General features: G+C 40.0%; 3 protein-coding genes across 5 annotated transcripts in view; 1 reads left to right on the forward strand and 2 right to left on the reverse strand.

The window, feature by feature from the left end:
• The window catches only part of LOC135347851 (uncharacterized), a 40,192-nt gene extending 26,059 nt beyond the window's left edge, over positions 1 to 14,133 (reverse strand). The window contains exons 1-13 of one of the 3 annotated variants that reach the window (XM_064545945.1): positions 13,973 to 14,133; positions 13,651 to 13,734; positions 11,339 to 11,524; positions 9,194 to 9,486; positions 9,027 to 9,108; positions 4,982 to 5,167; positions 4,842 to 4,915; positions 4,478 to 4,660; positions 4,073 to 4,258; positions 2,989 to 3,273; positions 2,806 to 2,892; positions 2,446 to 2,626; positions 22 to 73 (exon numbers count right to left, since the gene is read on the reverse strand). In XM_064545945.1, coding sequence (XP_064402015.1) covers positions 22 to 73; positions 2,446 to 2,626; positions 2,806 to 2,892; positions 2,989 to 3,273; positions 4,073 to 4,258; positions 4,478 to 4,660; positions 4,842 to 4,915; positions 4,982 to 5,167; positions 9,027 to 9,108; positions 9,194 to 9,486; positions 11,339 to 11,524; positions 13,651 to 13,734; positions 13,973 to 14,020 — 1,927 coding nt within the window. In that variant the 5' untranslated portion in view covers positions 14,021 to 14,133. Of the gene's footprint in view, positions 1 to 21; positions 74 to 2,445; positions 2,627 to 2,805; positions 2,893 to 2,988; positions 3,274 to 4,072; positions 4,259 to 4,477; positions 4,661 to 4,841; positions 4,916 to 4,981; positions 5,168 to 9,026; positions 9,109 to 9,193; positions 9,487 to 11,338; positions 11,525 to 13,646; positions 13,735 to 13,972 lie in introns of all 3 variants that reach the window. The other 2 variants (XM_064545947.1, XM_064545946.1) reach the window with 2 other exon arrangements.
• Positions 14,134 to 14,170: 37 nt separating this feature from the next.
• On the forward strand, positions 14,171 to 16,282 carry LOC135347890 (uncharacterized). Its single transcript, XM_064546005.1, has 3 exons — positions 14,171 to 14,555; positions 14,798 to 15,508; positions 15,610 to 16,282. Exons 1-3 carry the CDS (start codon positions 14,264 to 14,266, stop codon positions 16,176 to 16,178), a joined length of 1,572 nt encoding a protein of 523 aa, XP_064402075.1. The 5' UTR covers positions 14,171 to 14,263; the 3' UTR covers positions 16,179 to 16,282.
• A 311-nt stretch (positions 16,283 to 16,593) lies between these two features.
• LOC135347854 (uncharacterized) lies at positions 16,594 to 21,990 on the reverse strand. Its single transcript, XM_064545957.1, has 15 exons — positions 21,724 to 21,990; positions 21,613 to 21,663; positions 21,075 to 21,272; positions 20,667 to 20,941; positions 20,517 to 20,598; positions 20,189 to 20,368; positions 19,737 to 19,810; positions 19,365 to 19,547; positions 18,988 to 19,173; positions 18,525 to 18,785; positions 18,221 to 18,307; positions 17,831 to 18,011; positions 17,290 to 17,341; positions 17,128 to 17,233; positions 16,594 to 16,904 (listed from the first exon to the last, which is right to left on the reverse strand). The coding sequence occupies exons 2-15, from the start codon at positions 21,661 to 21,663 to the stop codon at positions 16,781 to 16,783; spliced, it is 2,040 nt and encodes a 679-aa protein (XP_064402027.1). The 5' UTR covers positions 21,724 to 21,990; the 3' UTR covers positions 16,594 to 16,780.
• Positions 21,991 to 22,001: the final 11 nt, after the last annotated feature.

A 22,001-nucleotide genomic window follows, 5' to 3' on the forward strand; every position in this document is an offset into this window, starting at 1 on the left:
ATGTACATAATTATAACTAACTTAGAGGGTTTGTCCACTTTTCTTCAGACTCATAAAAATCAGTTAGACATTTCTACAGACAATAAAACAAGATTAAAGGGTGATTAATACTATCATAACTAGTGTTCAAGCTGGCGCTGTGCTAATGCCTCTCGCCATGTTTGCTTTCGCTCAAAAGTATTAGAGTGTTATATTAGTTTTTATAATGAATTTTATATTAAAGTTAGCTTATCTATATAAAGTCACTGAGAAGAAAATACTTATTTACATGCATCTATTGTTGTTATTTATGGCTTACCAGGACCTCAAGAAAGAAGAAAATTGATTCTTCCAGGATCTGTAGTTCAGTGTATATAATATCTAAGAAGAAAAGACCTGTGTACATGCATATTGTTATCTATATTGTTATATGGTAGTGTTTTGTGGCTTACCAGGCCCTCAAGACAAAGATGATTCTGCCAGGAGGATCTGGGGATCTGGATATTATTTTCTCACACATGGGGAATGAGCGCGCATGCGCATTACATCCACAGGAATAATTAAAGGGTGTGTCCAAAGAGATCCACAAATGGCTACTGCTAGCTAGCTAGCTAGCTGTTTTAACAGATATTTTCTGAGTATTGTAGCTAACAAAAAGCTAGCGCTTTAGTGCAAGGCTAACTCATATGTTGAATAGAAAGTTTGTGCGGACAGATGATGCTATGAAAGATTCTGAAGAGACTGCAACAGCCTTCAATGTGAGTCAAACTAGCCATAACTTGAGAAAGAAGCTTTAGTTTGCTAATCCACGAATCAAAATCCAAGAGAACGTGGCTAGAAGCCTATAGAAGCTGTTAGCTTTCGTCGCATTGCAACCGTTGAGCAGTTACAGCTGGAACAGACACACAGACACACAGACATACAGACACACAGACACACACACAGTCAGCTTTACCGTATCCCTCGTGCGGCTACGCCTCGAGGCATAATTACCGTATGCAGCGGAGTTGGAATGTACTCACTCCCGGACTCATTCGAAATAGTACAGTGTTATGAGATAACGTGGATCCCCTATAATACCCGATTTATAATTGCCTTAAAACTATACTACTGTTATAGCTGCTCAAGATCAATGAAGTGCAAGAAGAGGCTTCTAAACGTTTTTTTATCATAATTATATAGCTACAGTATAGCCCTTAAATAAAACGCTCCCGTTCTGTTTTTAAAACCTCTATTTAAACGCTAGTTTATCGCAGAAAGTACGTATCTCAGTGGAAATAATTATAAGTATACCGGGTAATTTTCGGGGGCAAAATATTCGTGGTTGAACAATATCTACAGTAGACTCTCGCTACTGGAGTTTGCAGAATCTTTGCAACACATGAATAAAAGTGTTGAGCACTGTGGTTCCTTATGTGGGAAATGCTCATACATTTAAGTAGTAAAACAGACCACAGTGTGTACACAAAATCCATATAAGGAACGGGTAACGCTCTACGCTTTTACTGGTGTGTTGCAAAGACTCTGCAAACTCCAGTATTCCGGCTCTCTGAAGTACGTCCACCTCGATATACCGGCCATTTGGCTTGGCACGGAATGCTAGCTATATGTTTACTGCACAAAACTCACCCTGAAGTACGGCCGGCCACTCGCTATTCCGTTTACCGGCCAGTGCTGGCTGTCCCAAACAAGGTTTTCAATGTAATTTTATATGTATATTATTACGGCCGGATATGACGTTTTGGGTGTGGTTTAGCAAATAAAATTGGATTACACTTAAATAGAGAACAGAATGATTCATTATCCTACATTATCCTCGAGACAAGAACCGCAAAAGTAGTCATTAGATTCGAGGTAAGGTCGTTTTTAAGCCGCGGCTATTTCCTGAGCTGCAGCCACCTCGCTATTCCGGCCAAGCTGCATGGTCCCAAGGGTGACCGGATTAACGAGAGTCTACTGTAAATACATGTATTTAGTTCGAGGTTGCTGCTCGCACTGCAGGTAAAGGTAGTCAAGGTCGCTTCATTCGTGGGTAAATATTCGTGGTCCAGTGTTCAACCACAAAAACCACGAATATTAATTTTTTAGCCCCGGGAAATTACCAGCTATAATTATACGGTATAGCAAAGCCTAGGAGACAAGAAAGGTCAATATGAGCCCCAGACCATGCACGGTCCAATGGAGGATACATGCTCTGCAATAATATTATAGGTATACATAATTATACACTCCATTTACAGTATGATTATATAGCTGCACTTTTATCAACAAAACAATTATTGAGTTTCCAAATTTTGTTGTCGGTTCAGAACACTCACACATAATTATAGATTATGTGAGTTGGCCCAACATGATGGCCTATCATGACCGATACTGATTAATTTTTGCTCATGGTATTATTTTGCTCACCAATTAAGAGAGGGTTAGGGTTAGGTTAAGGCATATCATGATATTAATTTTGCTCACCAAGACAGTGAGTCCAGTTTTCTCAATGCTGATTATGGTCCTGGCTTTATTGATAGCCAGTGAGCGCTGAGCATCTCCTTGCACGTTGGAGAAAGTGTCGGACATCTGAGCAATCAGCAAGTTGAGCATGACCACCTCCAGCGTGAACAGGAAGATCAGGTACGTCACTACACCCAGCCAACTAATATTGAAAAATCATATACACATAGATGGTACGTACATGTACCTTCTAGGCTATAATTTGTGTGGGCCTCTAATCTATCAGAATATCACGTGAAAATATTGCGGGACACTTGCATGGGGCACTAGAAGTTTATTGCTATTATATTATATCTCACATTGGATATAGTTGAGACTTACCCAAAGCCGCCTGGTCCAAAGTAGGTGAGAAAGTTTTGACCCTCAACGGCAATTCTTATTCCAGTTAAAAACACTTGGGGGTAGGTTCTATAGTGGATCCAAGAGTGACAAAACTATCTAGAATATACTTGTTGACATGACAACTATAATCAACTTGATACAGCAGTAAAACTATTTACCCACCTTGTCTCATCAGGGTGGATATCAAGGCTAGTCTGAAATGGGATTGTCGACGTGTTCACTGCATCTTGAATTTGAGCTGCTGTCAGATTGAATGTATTTAGAGCTGCTTCAATCACCGTGAAGTTACAGACTGGGGTAATGAGAGTCGGAGTAACTACCTCTTGTCTTAAAGCAAAATAGAAGCCACCCGTGAAGATGTACAGTATAATGATAAGGGTACAAATGAAGGGGACAAGATCTCTTTGGATGATCAGGTACAGGATTTGTACATACTTCCCAAGTATCCTGTCAGGGGTGTGTGTGCGTGTGTGTGCGCATTGACCACTTACACATGCTTACATCCTTGCTTATAAAATGTGCACCGTGACATAGTATATACCTTACCAATGGCAAGCCACCTCTAAACGAAGTAACCTCATTGGGTGGACATTAATGCTTAGGTAATACTTACTCTCCATGAAATACATAATTGATATACATATAGGTTAAGCCACATTGTATAGTGTTTTTTCCACAGAGATCTAAGGAAAACTGTGCTAACAAATGCCGTAGACTAGGATCTACAACTGTAGTAACCACAGACTATATTCTGTGGTTGAAATAAAAAGCACTGTTTGGTACCGGTAGTTAGAGCACGGACGAGAGCACGGTTGGTGGTCAAAATAATTCATTTCAGCTGTATTAAATTGTGGAAGTTCTTGAAGCGTCTAATTATATTATAGCTACAACTAGCTGCTCCACATGGTTGTTGCATTACAGCTAAGTGATCTATAAGTTTCTATCTTGCAGACAAAAACTTTGCGAGTGTAAAGGCTATTACTATAGTATTAGTTTTGCTTACCAGTACATTGAAAGCCATTACAGTATCTCCAGATATTCATAGTAAAGTCTGTTCATCATAGAAGGTTGCTATTCTACTTAATAGTTAGCTCTACACCATGGAGTGATAGCTAATTGATATAGCTGCATGCAAGAAGCCGCAAACTACAAACCAGTTAATGCACGTTGGGTTAACTATAGTACTTACAGTACACAAAGGGGATATTATGTTTGGAGAGAACTTACAAACGTATCATACACTCACTTGATTGCTGTAATGTATCTCAAGACTCTGCTGGAGTAGGTCACGTATATCAAGCAGGCTAATATCCATTGCTGGTTTAACGCGAATGCTCGCAGTGGAATTAATACAATGATGAAGATCATGGTGAGTAGATTGAGATAGTTGTACAAAAAGAAACTGTAGTCTGTAAAGTACGTCAACCTCCACCTATAGTAATACAGACTTACAGTTGTATATAAGACATTTTGTCATGTACACGTCACACAAATTGACAGACAAACATTATTTATATAGCAACAGTGAAAACATAGAGAATTGTAGTATGAACTCATTTACATTTGGAAGCGATTACTGGAAGATGTAGCTCTGTACGTACGTACGTAGCATATTTCAACTATACTTTCATACAATTAAAAGTTAACATACAGGTAGATGTTATAGATCTCCGTGAGTGAGGTTGCAGTCACAAGCAGTATGGCCAGCCCCTCACAAATGCCACGGAAGATGTCCACAGGCTGGTCATAAAGATGAGGATTCGGCTGTTCAGCAGCAATGGTCAGAGCAGTCGAGATCGCCACCATTGTGATGGCCCAGTAGAAGAAATGGATACTGAAAAGTGAAGGAAACACTATCACATGTACGTACATGTACATGACCCTCTGTTTTTTGATAAAGGCAATGTACAACAAAAGACACATTAGCAATGCTCTTTCAATATCCCTATAAAAACTTCAGATATGATACTGACGCTTAGTGCATTAGCATGGATGATGCACATATAGCTACTTACATGAGAAAATTTCTGGCAAAACGCCTCCACTTGCTATGCATCATTAGACGAACTACCATATGAGTCACTGCTTCCTGAAAATTAACAACAAAACTTACAGAGGCTAAAAAGATGCATGTACATCAGTTTATCATGCACACCTTATTGCCAGTCCACGCAATCTTCTCAAAGGCTGACTTTCCCAATTTTCGGCGAAGAGAAGAAGTGGAATTTCTGGCAATCCGTCCTTCTTTGTTGCACTCCAATAGGTCATAGTACGCCGTATACGTTCGCTTGCGACCAGGTATTCTCTCAATCAGTGTGTCCATTACAGCACTCACTGTGTCCTGTGTTGTATGGGTGTGTGATAAGTTCATTATTAGCGCTGTCACATGATCTCTAGCCAATTACCTTAGCTAATGAAAGCACCGCAGGTGCTGATGCCTCGGCGGAGATGCCAAAGCTACATAACATAAAGCTACTAATAGCTTTGAACATTTTTGCAATAATTATTTTGCTGCATGCAAACTGAAAGAGTGGGTAATGATCGATCATGATTGTTGTTAAAAACGATCGATGCCAAAAGTTCAAGTGTAAAATTAATGGCTGCCATCAGCAGAGCCTTGCAGCTCTCTTCCTCACTCTTGCAGTTACCAATAGCTAGCGTTCTAGTGCAGAGCTAACTACTAGGTAGAGTAGTAACACTCGGTAAACAAGTTTGGCTACGTGCTCTTCTGAAAAGGCTGCAATGGCATTCCAAGTAAGCAAAACTAGGCATAACTCGAGAACGAAGCATTATTTTGCAAATCCACAAATTAAGATCCAAGAAAATGACTAGAAGCCTATAGAAACTCTTACTTGCACTTGATTCATCTTTGAGCAGCTGTAGCAGTCTACACACACACACACACAGACACACAAACACACTATATATATACCGTATACCTCGCTTGCGCATGTGCACCGAGGCATAATAATTATGACTGTACTTTTATTGTATAATTATGCACTAAGTTGTTTAATGCACACTTATCATTAGCCTCGTCCCCAGGCTTCTTGTTCTTGTCTAGCTCTCAATATAATTATAATAGCTAGAGATGATGGGAGGCACTAAAAAGGATATGATGAACGTGAAAAAAAAAGCCTGGTATGTGAAGTTGCGTGAGGCCTTGTGAAGGAGGCTAGTAGCTTAGTAGCTACCTGCTAGATGATAATGATGACTAAGCTATTAGTCTAGCAGATCTATAGCTCAGCATGGCACAACACAACTGTATAGATCAATAAAAATAATCTGAATATAATCTAGTTAGAACTTGGTACAATCTAGTACTAGCTTGTATAACACATTAAACTGCTTGCCAATTCCAAGTCTATGGCCGTGTCCACCAGTAGTCCGGCACACAAGTTATTAGTCATAGATCGAGGTGGGCTGCCCAATATCTCAATCTCTACATGTCCATGCTCAATTTCACCCTTCTACCACCCTTCTTCTGACATGCACGCGACTTTGCATACTATAGGCTCTTAACTTTACCTCTATTTCTCTCCAATTAATACCGTTATTGAATGATTGTGATAAAGAACAGAAAAAGGACAGCCTGGGAACAAGGCTAACTTATCATCAAAACAACACACACAAAAAGCTGAATACAGATCAAACTGTACACCACGTGGGAGAATGTATTAGAGTACACGTAGCCTATATACCGTGTATATAGCTGGTAATTTCCGGGGGACAAAATAGTTGTGGTTTTTGTGGTTGGAGCTCAGATCACGAATATTTTATCCACCCTTTACCTGCAGTGCAAGCAGCAACAACGAAAATATATCTACGAAGTGACTAAAATAATATTGTTCAACCACAATTGTTTTGCCCCCCGAAAATTACTGGCTATACATAGGGGCGTAGGGCAGGAATTCCAGGAAGGGGGGATTAGTTAGAGGGTGCAATGCACCTGGTTCTGGCTGCTAATGTGGCATTGATTCACAGTGCAGTACGCATGTGCAAGATCTCTTAGTTTTGCCACATCCTTTATTTGTGTAGAACTATTGTTTGCTAGCTAGCTAGCTAAAGAAGCTGCTGCACTGAAGTATCAAGTTACTATGGTGAGCCTTTTGTTTCAAAATGGCGATACAAAATACCATGTGTTGGTGCTCTGCGATGTGTTTTATCAACTCGATTATCGACTTCATCTGGTAGGGATCGACTCGATGTCAACTCGACTTCTTCTGGTAAGGATCGACTCGATCGATTGGGATTAGCCTCGATTCCAGGCCCTGAGTTTCTAGGGCAGCCTGGAATCGAGGCTATCTACGGCTGCACAACGCAGAACAAATGCTCAGATCTGAAACATAGCAAGTAAGTTGCTGTGACCTCCTGCAGGCGTGCCTGGAAGGTCCCCATCTGAAACTGTAAGCGTGCCTGTGGCCTCAAGAGTCTCTGCATGTGTCTTGTCTGAGCATTTGTTCTGCGTTGTGCAGCATAGCCTCGATTCCAGGCCGCCCTAGAAACTCAGGGCCTGCATGGAATCGAGGCTAATCCTGATCGATCGAGTCGATCCTTACCACTGCAGGCGTGCCTGTGGCCTCAAGAGACTCTGTGTCTTGTCTGAGCCTTTGTTGCTATACATGTACTAGAAACGAAGCGGCGCTGGAATCGTAGCTACCATGCAAATTAGAGTCGATATCGAGTTGATAAAACACATCGAGTCGATCCCTACCAAAGGAAGTCGATAATCGAGTTGATAAAACACATCAAGTCGATCCCTACCAGATGAAGTCAATAATCGAGTTGATAAAACACATCGAGTCGATCCCTAACAGATGAAGTCGATAAAATCGAGTTGATAAAATAAATCAAGTCGATTTATCCTTCCGGTTTGGGACACACACGCATAGTATTTTGTATCGCCATTTTGAAACAAAAGGCTCACCATAAGTTACTAGCTAGCTCTTGGGCATGCTGATTGTGCCAATAATCTGCATATAGCTCAGGCTCAAAAGTTGCACAGAGAAGGTGGGGCTCCTGTTGGTACTTTTGCAGAGGAAGGGGGGGCTCCAGCCGCCAAAGCCTTGCCCGTCCCTACGCCCCTACTACACGGTAATTTATGAATGCTGGTGCACTCGAATGGGCTCTCGATCGGTTACGTATAGTGGAACCTCCATAAAACGGACACAATTGGGGAACAATAGAGAGGTATCGATTGCCAACCACATGTATACTCCGAGTCAATTCCTGCTACAAATGAATCTTGGAGCTGCTAATACCGGGTGTGGTTGTCCGGCTGCTCGTTATATGGAGTAGAGAGGTGGTCGCTCCTGAGGTTGCTTTACATTGAAGTCATTGCTCTTGGCTGTTTTATAATGTGTGGTTGCTCTTCGGAGGTGGTCGTCAATGGAGGTTCCACTGTAGTACGAGGCGAATTAGCACACACCCTAGGTGTGTGTTCTAAACATTCCTTAGTGTTGGCTGTTACATGCACTACATGTACATAACCTTTAGGTAGGTTTTATAATTCAAATCAGTGGCGTAAGAAGTGGGCTGGAGCCCCCCCCTTGTTGGAGAGCAATGTTTAGCTTGAACTGTTGAGTTAGCTTAGCTACAGCATGCTGGATGCAGCCAGCTAGCTGTAAATTACTTTCAATGATGGGCTAGGTTTTGAAAGTCTAAAGTGCAAAGTGATAGATCTACCGCAGAGATAATGATTAATCTATGAGCCTAGTATCGAATTCTAGCCTCTTTCAGTCTTTGCAAGAATACGAAGTTGGGGAGGGCGTGGCCAGACTACTATGAGCCCCCCTTGCAAAAAATCATCTCAGTGTATCATAGCAACTGGGTGGGGTTTAACTACCATAAACTCCAAAATTACTTTGCCTTGAGGGCACTGCTAGATCTACACAGCCAAAGAGAAGCTAGACACTTGTTGGCAAGGGCAGGACAGTTTAGTGCGTAGAGCTAGAAGTGCACAATCAAGGATTTTGTTCGTTTTTGATACTGTTAGCAGCTAGCTGTATCAAGGTGATTGAGGTGTAGCTTATGTAGCAAGCATTTTTCATTCCAGTGGGTATTAACATTGATATAACTGCATGTTCTTAGATATGCATATACCACGTACATGTACTTAATTAATGTTGTTGAAGTTATAGCTGGCATCTATAAGCTGAATACAATTAGGCCATAAAAAATACTTTTATAATTATACTTACATGCAAATGCTCACTATCCAGCAGATCATGGAAACTCAGTTGAGGTTCGTTATCAACTCGAGACAAGAACAAAGTTCGCACCCTGTATTGAGACAAACAATCATTCAGTTTCCCTTTAGGTAAATCCTCAAAACGATTCATCCAACTTCAATAACTTAGCAACTCACTTAGCTGGCTTCATCTCTCGACACATGAGTACAGCAAAAGCATTGTAGTCATCAACGCTATCGATCGAGTTCTGCATTGCACTTTGTATTTCAAGAGCTTGAAGAATGGCTATCTCCAGCGGTACTTTCTCGTCATTATTTTCTGTGTGAGGGTCGGCCCCCCAACGAAGGAGCTCTTTGGCCACGTCAGGTAAACCTCGTCTAGCTGCTAGATGGAGGGGTGTGTTTCCTTCCTCATCAGTGGCCATAACCTCCGCACCTTTCTGAATCAGCTCAGTCACATATAGGCCAATCTATATATGTACATGTTTATAATTCTACATATAATTATAGTAAATACAGTATTAAGTAATTTAATATCTTTCTTTCTCGCTCTCCCTTCCAAGCCCTGTTTACACGAGGCTAAACCAGCATTCGTGTAAATGGGCCTAATCCGGATTAGTCAACCCACCTCTGGAGGTGGTGGTTCAGATTGTGTCAGAAGTGGAGTAAACATATAGGGCTAATTCTGAGGTGCTGTACATGTTTGCGGTCATTTTACTATGCCTACCACTTATATATATACTAGCTCTTTGCTATTTTTATTACTCTCTCTCACTCTCTCTCTCGATCCCTCCCTCTGCTTATCTCAACAAAAATGATATGCTGCATGTGTACTATCAGTGATGGCATAAGTGCATGTATCGACTCAAAGCATTCAATGTGTCTATATAGACAGTTAGATCTACTTGTTGCCCAGTGAGTGGGCAGATCAAAGCAATCCAGTGCTCAGTATATGGCATGTTGCATCACTGCCATATATTGCACTGGATTATATGCACTTGCACTGTGTGTAAATACAGTAGATTTCTTTAACCATTTGGGACTTATGCCCTACCATCCCACCCAATAACTCATTTGGTCCCTTTTATAGGCTACTACTTTTATAACTAGTGTTCAAGCTGGCGCTGTGCTAATGCCTCTCGCCATGATTTGCTTTCGCTCAAAAGTATAGAAGAGGAAGTATAGAAGAGGAAGTATAGAAGAGGAAAAAGTGTATAAAATAATCTGTCTAAAACTGACTTCAATTGTATAATTATGGTATCATTGTTGTGTTTAGTGGCTGCTTATACCAGGACCTCAAGGATCTAGGAAGCAACAAAGAAGAAGATTTTGTTTTCAATTAATTATAAGCGGCAGTGCATAATTTTACTAATTATTTCATAAAGTTAGCTTATCTATATAAAGTCACTGAGAAGAAAATACTTATTTACATGCATCTATTGTTGTATTATGTGGCTTTAATACCAGGACCTCAAGAAAGAAGAAAATTGATTCTTCCAGGATCTGTAGTTCAGTGTATATAATATCTAAGAAAAGACTTGTGTACATGCATATTGTTATAAATTATCTATAATTATTGTTATATAGTAGTGTTTTGTGGCTTACCAGGCCCTCACGAAAAATATGATTCTGCCAGGAGGATCTGGATCTTGGATATCACACATGGGGAATGAGCGCGCATGCGCATTACATCCACAGGAATAATTAAAGGGTGTGTCCAATTTCACAAATGGCTACTGCTAGCTAGCTAGCTGTTTTAACAGGTATTTTCTGAGTCTTGTAGCTAACAAAAAGCTAGCGCTTTAGTGCAAGGCAAACTCATATGTTGAATAGAAAGTTTGTGCGGACAGATGATGCTATGAAAGATTCTAAAGAGACTGCAACAGCCTTCAATGTGAGTCAAACTAGCCATAACTCGAGAAAGAAGCTTTAGTTTGCTAATCCATGAATCAAAATCCAAGAGAACGTGGCTAGAAGCCTATAGAAGCTGTTAGTTTTCGTCGCATTGCAACCGTTGAGCAGTTACAGCTGGAACAGACACACAGACAGACACACACACAGTCAGCTTTACCGTATCCCTCGTGCGGCTACGCCTCGAGGCATAACTACTAGTGGGAAGAAAACCTAAAAATTTACTATGGAATTCAGCAAAACTACACTAAATTCCAAACACACGTCGATTTATATGACCAGTCAGACGAGTTTAACGTCATTGGGCAACAAGTTAGTTGTTTTTTAATTTATATAGCAGTTAGCTTCTGGCGTTCGTTTCAGACCTTGAGATGTACTCAGTTACAGAAATAATTGTGCATTCTCACTCACTCTAGCCTCAGGAAATTTTGCAAAATCTGTCTCCAATATCACATTGAGCAGAGCCTTGTCATTATTCCCAGCACGTTGTATGTACCCAGCTATCTCCTTTGTGTTGGTCAGCTTAATTTTGATCTCTTTCAGACTTTTCCTTCTCGACCAAATGTCTTCAGAGAGAAATTTATACGGGTCATCTGCCTGTGAGCAGTCGGAAATTATAAGTCACAATACAGTATGAACATGTACCTTGCTTATTGGAACATTTGCTATGCTCTACGAAGTGCTAAAAATAGCTTTTAGTCAATACATGCTGAGAAACAAGAAACAATAATTATTATTACTAAGAGTTTATACAGAAAAATGCGATGTTGCAAGCTGTTTTGCTTCTCTCATAGAGTACGTGTCATAGAAGAGGTAATGTTTGCACAATGAACGAATTGAATTGCATGCATAATCAAGAGTGTTAAAGAGGACAGAAGTCTATAATATCCGATGGCTTGATGATTGACCTTCAAGTATGTCATGTAGATCTATGTAGAAGTATTTTGATGAATAAAAAAAGGCAAAGAGGGGATAGATTGTATTGTAACTAACAATTAGCTAGCGCTTTAGTACGTACAGTAAGTTTTAAAGATTGTGTCGTGTGCAAATTGTCCAAACTACAAACATGCATGACATCAAGCAAATTGCACACACTGAATTCTGTGTTGTTTGTTAACATGCATTATAAAGAACATGCATTGCTTCCCCCTGTATACTGCTACATATTTACTTGAGTGGAGGGGAGGCAAGAAGGAGTTAATAAATGCATTCTATATACATTCCAATGACGAAATTGCAGCTGGTGGCTATAATAAGTATAAAACTCAGTGAAGTTGTTGCATGTTGCAAGCTGTGTTGTGCTAAGGCTTTTTCTACTCAGGTCATTAGTTTCGTTTGCACAATGTCATGCATGAGTTCATAAGGAGTATCAAACTCCCACGCACATTCCATTATACTTCTTGGCATAAATACGTCATGCACCACAGCAGTGTAGTTGTGTACTGTTAGACAGCTCCTATACCTACAAAGATACAGTATACAACAGAACTGCTACATTTGATTCATGCACTATACAGTAGCACTGAAAATGTCCTATAGGCATCTCCCAATGCAATGTATCGAACAAAGAACAATTAATTTCTACATGTATGTGCCTGCATGTATTATTTATTTGTGTGTGTAAAGTTACTGTCTGGAACTAGTTAAAACATGGGCGTGGGCATATTAAAGCACAAAGATGTGTGGCTTTTGCTCATTGGTAAAGTCCTTGCAGTCACAGCTCAGTGAGTTTTGTCTATACTCCTACTCATTTGTATATAGTACTTAATTGCAATCTCTTTAATGTACGGTGTAGAAGTGACACAACACCATTATCTTACAATCTAAGCAAACGGTGGTTGAAATCAATAATCAGCCAAACTTTTTTAAAGTATTTCTCGCTATCAACTCCTATGATCATACATGCAGTGCTTTTCATGACTGCATGGTCATGGACTGTGTCGTACCTCCTTCATATTATATAGATACCATGTACACAGCGGGTTATATTCGTGCGGTAGAAATTGTAGAGCTTCATACGAAAATATTCTACTGCAATATAGGTTCAACGTCACTGTACAAATATTAGAATACGTAATTGGGGAGTTCATATGAAAATTTGCACCAACGAAAATTACCCGATATACGGTGGTATTAAAGCTATTTAGCTAAACTACTCACTTGAGAACGAGAACTACTCTATAGATTTAAGGACACACATAGTCAAGATTTAATCTGTGTGCCGAGTGTACTAGAATTAAAACATGTGATTTTGGCTAGGTGTGTTCTAGTGCTGTCACGTGATCTCTAGCTTCGTTTATACAGCCTACCATTTGTACAGTTTGACCTGTTAAACCTGGCTATACATAATCTATTTCATTCTACGTCTCAATTTGCTATTTTTCATGAAAAAACAACAAAGCATAATTATTACGGTCACCTTATAATTATATACGCTGATTGGCTGAAGATTATGTGACAGCCATGCAGAATAGCTCACAGCAGAAGGTCCGACATGCGTGCATGAATCACTAGTCTACAAGTTCAGTACATTTGGCCTGGACATTATCACGTGACCGCAGTGACATCAATGCACTGACTTGTAGTGATTCGTGCACGCATGTCGGACCTCCTCTGAGCTCACAGTTTAGAGACTACATCGTTTTTTTAAAACATGCATATCATATTTCTGTTGGTATAGAACAAAACAGTTTCCCAAACAACAGAGCTGGTCTTTTACCCACATAGTCGATTGATTCAGCATCAGAAAATTGATTCACGCCCGTCTCTTTGATGTCAAGCCGGGTGTCAGGTAGGTCTTGATTATCCTATAATTATGTATACACTCATTACCATGCAGTTGCATACAGCATAGGCATGCACAGCATTGGGTGACAGACACATGCAATCAAACCCTATTGCATGTGTGTCAGTACAAATGTTTTGTGTGCATGCATGATCTGAGTATACAACTGCATGTGCAAATTCACGCTCATGAAGCTGTATATATAAATAGCTAGATATCTAGAATCCTCAGCTATATACAGTATTTTATTATCAACTCACATCTCGACTATCCAGAGGGACCAACATCTCAATGCTCTCAGCAGCCATTGTATTTTAACACCCCGGAGACTGACTGATCATAGATACTATGTAATTTAATATATTTATGGACTGATTCAGGGAATAATTATATACCATATTTATGCTGGGTGTGGCTTAAGCAGCCTCAAGTTTGCGCATGCTTTGTAGGGATGGGAGGGGCTGTCTGATCTAGAGATCAGAAAGTCACCTAACACCCATAGATACTATAATAGCATAGATAATAGTATCTATGAACCAGTTACAAGTCAAATGGCTAGCTCTATAAGTTCTATACAGTACCCTGATATCAAGGAAAAGAGGTATTACAAGAAACTTATCACTGATCTAGCAAGAGAACTAACTGAAACAGAGATCAAAGAAGTAGCCTACCACTACAGTATAAAAACTAACGAGTATAAAGATGCCTTAGACTTATTCACATTGCTTGAGAAACGGGAAGTGATTGGAAACTATAAGATATCCGAGTTAGCTCAAATTTTTGAGAATGTTCAACGCAAGGATCTGGTCACAAAGCTTTGGGAAACAGCTACCAAAATGGAAGGTGAAATTAATATATCTGCTACATGAATGTAGACTCTATGCACCAAATTTTCGTATTCAGTTCCCCCTTCACTATTATTAATTAGCTACCATAATGATGTAAATACAGCGCCACTCTAATTTATACGAAATTCGAACATTTCGGCCATAATTATAGCACCATCCATTATTATAAGTTTCCCAGTGTGGAGCACGATGTGTTTGCCAATTCTGCTGATAATACTAAAAATTAATATTTATTAGGAAGAGTGTCTCAGTCATTGAAATTGCCTCAACCAGAGAGATTGGATATGGGGATAGAAAAAAGGTCGCACACTGTGTCGGGGATACCTATAAGTAACATACAAGTCCCACATCAAGAAACACAAGACTTTAGAAGTCCTACTTTCACAGTGGGGGACACCCAAAAAGAATTAGGAGAACTTGAAAAAGAGTCATCACAACTATCAATAGCTAATAGCCAAGAATTGCCTAGTAACGAAACTCGTGATCAATCACAGTATTGTGATGACAGATTTGAAGCATCATTTCCTAGAAGTGGGAACCGCTCCCGGCATATTTCTGAGCATATCGATCCTGGTACTGCATGTAACTATCAGGGCAGTCAATCTGGAACCCGTAGCCCTAGTCTGCACAATACAACAGGTGCCAGTGGTTATCACTCAATCTCTGACTTGAGTACAGCTAGCACACACAACAACATTCCTCCAACAGAAGGTGAAAGGCAGTTTGTTTTGCTCCACAAAGTCCTTGAATTACTTGAGAAAAAATCACCAACCTCACCCAAGGATGTCGTTAATGATGGGGACCCAAATCCAGAGCATGATGAATCAGAAACAGAGGACAGACTGTCTCAGCCGACAGAGGTAGCCCCAAACCTTAAACTCAAAATGGCGATTAAAAAAAAATCTGATTCTGACGGAACATTGGAATCAAGCCACGAGTCGTGTCGAGGTATGCTATAGTAGATAAATAAATGCATGCTCTAATAAAGTATAGATATAGACACAATCTGGTTCGATTGTTTGTTTTTTACACTACAATATACACTACAGAAACACCGCGGAGTAAGACTATCCAGAGAGCAACAGCAGTATCACCTACCTCACCCAAACTCGAAAGAAGGACATCTCTGAAAGTCTCCAATCTGCTTCGAAAGTCGTGGAAACGAATAGGACGAGCAAGGGAGGGATATGATAGTGTACAATGGACAGTGAAGCGTGACCAACTCAACAAAATGATTTGCCGTCACCAAGAAGACCACACAATCAGTTGCAAGAAAAAAATCGAAGTAGACGTCGGCAATGGAAGTACTTTCAACCCCAAACTAACTCTCATGTTACGCCCGTATGGTTTGGAAGAGGATACTCAGAGGTATGCTACGTTGGAGATTCATATTGATGTCCCAAAGAAAGCTCCAAAATTGAGAGAATTAACGAGCGTGAAGCTTGTACTAACTATTTCAAAGATACAAAGTGAGGATAAGACTATCACAATGACAGAAAACTTGGCTCTGAGAGTATTCTACAGAAAGAAGTTTCTTTCTCACCGAGTACTGAGAGAGTCGAAAAGCGATGTTGTCGAGATCACAGCCCAGGCAGAGTGTGTCACACCTAGTGACTGATAACAATGTAGTATAATTATCCGTTCAAATATAACGTAGTAAGTCTGCAATACATTTGTACTAAAACTTGCACTTCCAATAAACACGTTTGCTTCATCACCATGCACGTGCACAATAACTATACATGTAGCAATATTCTTCTTTATAAGCGATGTAATTGTACCCAACTGTAACGATTATTCCCATTTGCAGTAAGCACCGTTTAACCTATAGTATATTCATTGACAGTATAGATCTATAAGGTGTCTTAAATATGCAATGCTTAACAAAACAACGGTATACACAACATTCCATAAGATCACAATTTTACAAGCTTGCACACGCACACCAGGAAACACACTGCAGCTGCAGTCAGATTGAGTTACAAGGAAACCGTACTATACTGCACATTGAGTCATGCTTGATCATGATGGTCTGAAGTTTCTCATGCTTTTAGTAAATAGAAAAACAAATTGTGTTGATATGAATGTACCCTTTCAACTATCTAAACATGCATGCACCAGTGTCTCTATAATATTATAGGCTAAAGTACGTAGTGACTATATGTATATACTTGGTGTACATAATTATGATATTCAGAGCATTTAGACATACGTGCATGTTCATTCTAGTTTGATTCCAGCTTCATTTGCAACCTTCATCTGTTCGCTTGCAATCTTCATCTGTTCCATAATGATGTTTTCAATCCTTTGACTAAGGGACATCTTTTGATCACCAATAGAGTCTCTGCATGTAAACAAAAACGTAACTATATACCAGCTCATCGATTGACTCAAAAATAGGAATGACCAGTGTGCATGCACTGTATCGCTCGAACATCAATATAATTACACACCAATATGTTTGCGGGTGGCCTGCTAAACCAGCTAGTGGTAGATAATCTGTATAAGTACACTTTCAAGGTATAATAGACACAAAGCCTTATTTGGAATTAATAATTATTGCACACCTCATTTCCTCCAAAAGTAGGCTGTGATGGTTTAAGACTCCTTTGATGAGTTTGGTGTTAGAGTCAATGGTGACAAGAGACTTTTGATTGATCTTATGCACATGACCTGATATTAAAGGGACCAATGATTTAGTGCATGTGGAGACAATGCATGGTACTTACTTTTTGGATTCTTCCATGTTTCTTCACGGATAAAGAAATCAGTTATACATCTCTAGAAATACAAAAGTGAGCATCAATTTAACAGAAAAGCCAAGCATGGAGCTGCACCGCCACATAAAGGTCTCTGGGGCCCATGGAATTACCAAACTGACTTCAGAAGCCATTTCTTTTAGTAAACCCACTGTGTATTCCTAGACTGGCGGCGACAGCCCCTTGCGTGCGTAGCGCGAGGGACTGGCAAACTGCTCAGCTGCAACGAGCATTTCAGCCTATCAGATTGCTCAACGTCATATTAGCCCTGTAATTGTAACCGCACTTACACTTCAGGGGATTCAGTGCATTCCATAGTAGCTAAATCTCATAGCAAAATTTAACCACATTATCATAATGATATTCATGTTTGGTAGTCTTCCGCTGAGACGAGTGACTGATAGGCAGCTGGCCAGTCGCTCGTCGCCGCCAGTCTAGTGTACTCCATGCACGGGTGAGCGCTTATATAGATTCTACTACATACCAGAGTCTAATCATTATTAAGTCATACCAGTGTTGACAGGCCAGTCCGTTCAATGCTGGCAATATTTCTTGTTTGATCGATGATGAGTTCCCTTTGTGCATCCTCTTGCACGCTCGAGTAGGTGTCGGCCATCTGAGCAATAAGCAAGTTGAGCAGGATAACTTGGAACACGAAGAGGAAAAGGATGTACGTCAACACACCGAGTACACTGTGAAAAACGAGTTATTTTTGTTATTACCCCATGCAGTGTCACACAAGAATACACATTGAAAATTTGGTCACTATAAAGCATGCACACTAAAATAGCATCAATATTGTCAAAATGGCTAGAATTCACATAAATGTGTCTCCAAGGTAATAACTGATGATGGGGATCATTAATTTAGTAGGAGTACAAAAACAACATTGTGAACCAACCGATATCCACTAATGCCAAAATAGGTCAAGAAGTTTTGGCCCTCTATAATGAGCCGCACACCAGTGAGGAATACCCGAGGGTAGGTTCTGCAAAAGAGTGTAAGTAAACACATGGATGTGCATGGGAAGCTAGGCTTTACATGCAGTATGTTACATAATTTTATATAGGAGTACAAGGTGTGGCACCATAAAACTTATGTTTGTGTCAATAGAATCCAGTGTGGCAATAAATGTTTGTGTCAATAAGACATTGAACCACCCGTTGTGGCACAATAAATGTTTGTGGTAATAGACAATGAAATACCCTGTTTCTTCAGGGTTGATGTCTAGGCTTGTCCTGAGTTCCGTAGTTTGGTTAATGATCGATTGCTCACTCAGTGATGAATTCCCAAGGGTGGTAACATTACTGCTTGGATCAGATAGCATAGACACCAGAATTTCTTCTCTCAGTGCAAAGTAGAAAGCACCAGTGAAGACGAAAGTGACTGCCAATGAGACCAGGAGAAACGGGATCAGGTCTCTGATCAAGACTTGGTACAAAATCTTTAGGTACTTGCTTAGTACTCTGAATGAAATTAATTATGTACGTAAAATAGCGTCAATAAAAACAAAATTACGAGAGCACTGTGTATGGAGCTAATAAGGGACAGTGTGTTGCATATACATTTAGTTCTTCTTATTAACTATAGAGTCTACCACATGACCGAACATTGTGATTCTAAGACTTCATTCAGTGAATTTTCAAAGCTCACTTAGTACAGACTCACGGAATTGCTTGAAAGTACTTGAACACCCTCAGGCTGTAGCCAACATACGCGAGTGAGGCAAACACCCACTGAATGTCACTACCAGTGATTCTAAGTGGGATTAAGACTACAAGAAAAATCATGGTTAGGATGTTCAGATAGTTGTTGACGAAAAAATACAGCTGCTTGAAATACTGCCCTCTCCATCTGTGAAATCAAAACGTATTTACAGTGAATAATGTGCGTGTGCCAAGAGAAGGAATACAATCAAGTTATGAGACTAGTGACTACATTACAAAAGCATTATAGCTCAGCAAACGCTGCCTCAAACATATGCATCATACTAGATCTATAAACATGCACGGAGACTAAATTAAATGTCTGATCCTGCAACTCACAGAAAGACATTGTAGACCTCACTAACAACAGCCAAAGTCAGTAAAAGAATACTTAGTCCCTCACAGCATCCTCTGAAAACATCCAGCGGCTGGTCATAGACACGTGGGTCTTCTCGACTAGCAGCCAGGACCAGAGCACAAGCAAGAGCGGACATGAGTAACACCCAATGGAGAAAGTAGAGTCTATCATGCAATAAAAGTGTATGGTTACAGCCCAATCTACTCAACAGATACAATGTATGTAATTTCATGTTTGGGGTAGTTAACATAAGAAACTAATAACGTGTGCATGGTCTGTGATTTGTTGAAACTATAATTATATACACTTTGTAAATGGTAGGAGATCTAACTGTTTGGCATGTGCATGCTTACATGAAAGAGGTCCTGGCAAACCGCCTCCACTTGCTCTGAATCAGCAGCAGCACAGACAAGTGAGTGACTGCTTCCTGCAACGTACAATAAGCATAAGAATAGCTAATTACTTGTACAATGATGTGTACAAACATCAAAACCACATGCAACCACAGTTTACTACCTGTTTACGAGTCCTATGACCCTAAGATGCAGACCCAGAGTATAATAGACCACTAAACTGAATTTCATTAGTGGCTTTTATCGTAATTTATCGATAATAAGTAATCGAGAATCAAGAGTATTCTAGGGTCCAGGTGTATGGGGTTGTACCAATTGTAGGGCAATAAAAAAAAACTAGGTCAGACTTTGGCTAAACCTTAGAGAGATTAATAGTGATCCTTACCATTTACACGCATCCATACGTTACATTCAAAAACTTTGGTACAATTTTTGTTATAATACGAACTCACTTTATTACACTTCCAAGCAATTTCCTCGAAAACTGTGGTTCTTTTGACAGGCAGTCCCGATTTACTAGCCAAAACTGTTCCATCCTTGTCAGTCTCCAAGATGCTGTAATGCACTGTGTAAGTGGTCTTACGCCCTGGGACTCTCTCAATCAGACAATCCAGCACAGCTTGCACTGTTTCCTACAAAATCATGATGATGGAAGCAATACCGAGAAATGATTTTTTCGAGTATCGGCTTTATTGCAGTTCGTGTATTTTATATATGCAAGTCTGTACTGCAAACTGCATGCATGCTGAAAATGTGAGGTGTCTTTTGAAGTCCACTCACCTTCATATCAGGATGGTTAAGTAGCTTGTGAAAGCTCAGTCTAGCAGGATTGTTAGCCTCTGACAGAAAGCACTGCCTCACTCTGTATATACAGAGACAATCCTCAACAACTTCACTTGAATGAGGCACTAAAAAGCACGTAATTCATACCTTGACGGCTCCATTTCCTTGATAATAAAAGTGGCAAACACATTGTACATCTCCACTACGTCTTCTGCCCCACCGAGACCCTGATGAATTGCCATCTCCATCGGGGTATGTCCATTAGAGTTGCAAACGTTCGGCTCGGCTCCCCATTTTCTCAGCTCCCTGGCTAATTCCACAAACCCTCTCATTGCTGAGAGGTGAAGAGGCATGTCTCCTCTAGCGTTGGTACAGTTAACTTTTGCCCCTCTTCTTAGGAGCTCAATCACAAACAGTATGATCTGTAACAAGATGAGATATACACTTACAATCCATCCAAGGAATGCTCTAATTAATAAATAAGCTGGCATACTTATTTTGGGAGAAAAGAGAAGCCCTGGTAATTAATATAATTATACAGTGCCAATATCACACCTTTCCCTCGGGAAAATTAGTGACGTCCTTCTCCATAACGATCCTCAACAAGGCCTGGTCTAGCCCACCAGCGAGTTGAACATATCTGTCGACATCTTTAGCTTCTGCTGCTTTCAGTAAGTCTAAATTGGTGTGTCTTCTTTCTCTCCATAGGTTGCTTCCTAAGAAGACATCACTGGGGTCTGAATACACATCCTCCTGTAATGCGTTCCATGTTACGATCAAATCAACAGCTATAATTAAGAGGAACGTCTATTTCCTCAAATGACGGCAAACAGTCCATTCACGACTTTCCTTTTGAAAAGCATGCATAATACATGTATTGTACACACGCAATCAGCATTCATAAAGATTGCACACATAATGAATATATTAATTTGGCGAAGATACAACGTTCCTACTTACACACAAATACATAGTACATAGAAATCGGGTTGAGACGGAGTGTGCCTATTATAATTATAGCTACCTCATTTGATAGGCTACATGTACGCATATCAATAGTTAACATACGGGCATGTAGTACTATGTAACTCACTGCTAAATTGTATTCTGTTCTATCATCCAAAGCAATGTACAGCTCAGCCATCTGAAGAAAACATTAATTGGTTACAGCTAAGCCAAATGTAACAACTATGCGTGCACTTACTTTTGATAAAACTTGGGACAACGTTGATACGACAGTCAAGTAAATGTAGAAAAATTGTATTCGGCAAATAATTATTGATGGTGTTTATATAGTAGGTGATCAGGATATGAGTGCTTGTATATTCCTACAGGAAATCTACCGCAGGAAGTTTAAAGTGAAAGTATGTACGTATACGTATGTGCCTTGATGTGCCTTGGGTAAATAAAATTGCTTTGTGCAATTATAACTAAGAACTGTGCAATTCGGCAGAATGTAGATCCGATTAAAAACTTGTGAAA

This window comes from Halichondria panicea, chromosome 14 (genome assembly GCF_963675165.1).
Source record: "Halichondria panicea chromosome 14, odHalPani1.1, whole genome shotgun sequence".
In the NCBI taxonomy this organism is placed as follows: Eukaryota; Metazoa; Porifera; class Demospongiae; order Suberitida; family Halichondriidae; genus Halichondria; species Halichondria panicea.

Coding starts and splice junctions, on each gene's coding strand:
- LOC135347890 (XM_064546005.1), top strand. CDS start 14,264: ATGGCTAGCTCTATAAGTTCTATACAGTACCCTGATATCAAGGAAAAG. Junction 14,556..14,797: donor AACAGCTACCAAAATGGAAG/GTGAAATTAATA, acceptor AATATTTATTAG/GAAGAGTGTCTCAGTCATTG. Junction 15,509..15,609: donor AAGCCACGAGTCGTGTCGAG/GTATGCTATAGT, acceptor TATACACTACAG/AAACACCGCGGAGTAAGACT.
- LOC135347854 (XM_064545957.1), bottom strand. CDS start 21,663: ATGGCTGAGCTGTACATTGCTTTGGATGATAGAACAGAATACAATTTA. Junction 19,548..19,736: donor TTTGCCAGGACCTCTTTCAT/GTAAGCATGCAC, acceptor ATTGCATGATAG/ACTCTACTTTCTCCATTGGG. Junction 18,308..18,524: donor ATCAACCCTGAAGAAACAGG/GTATTTCATTGT, acceptor ACTCTTTTGCAG/AACCTACCCTCGGGTATTCC.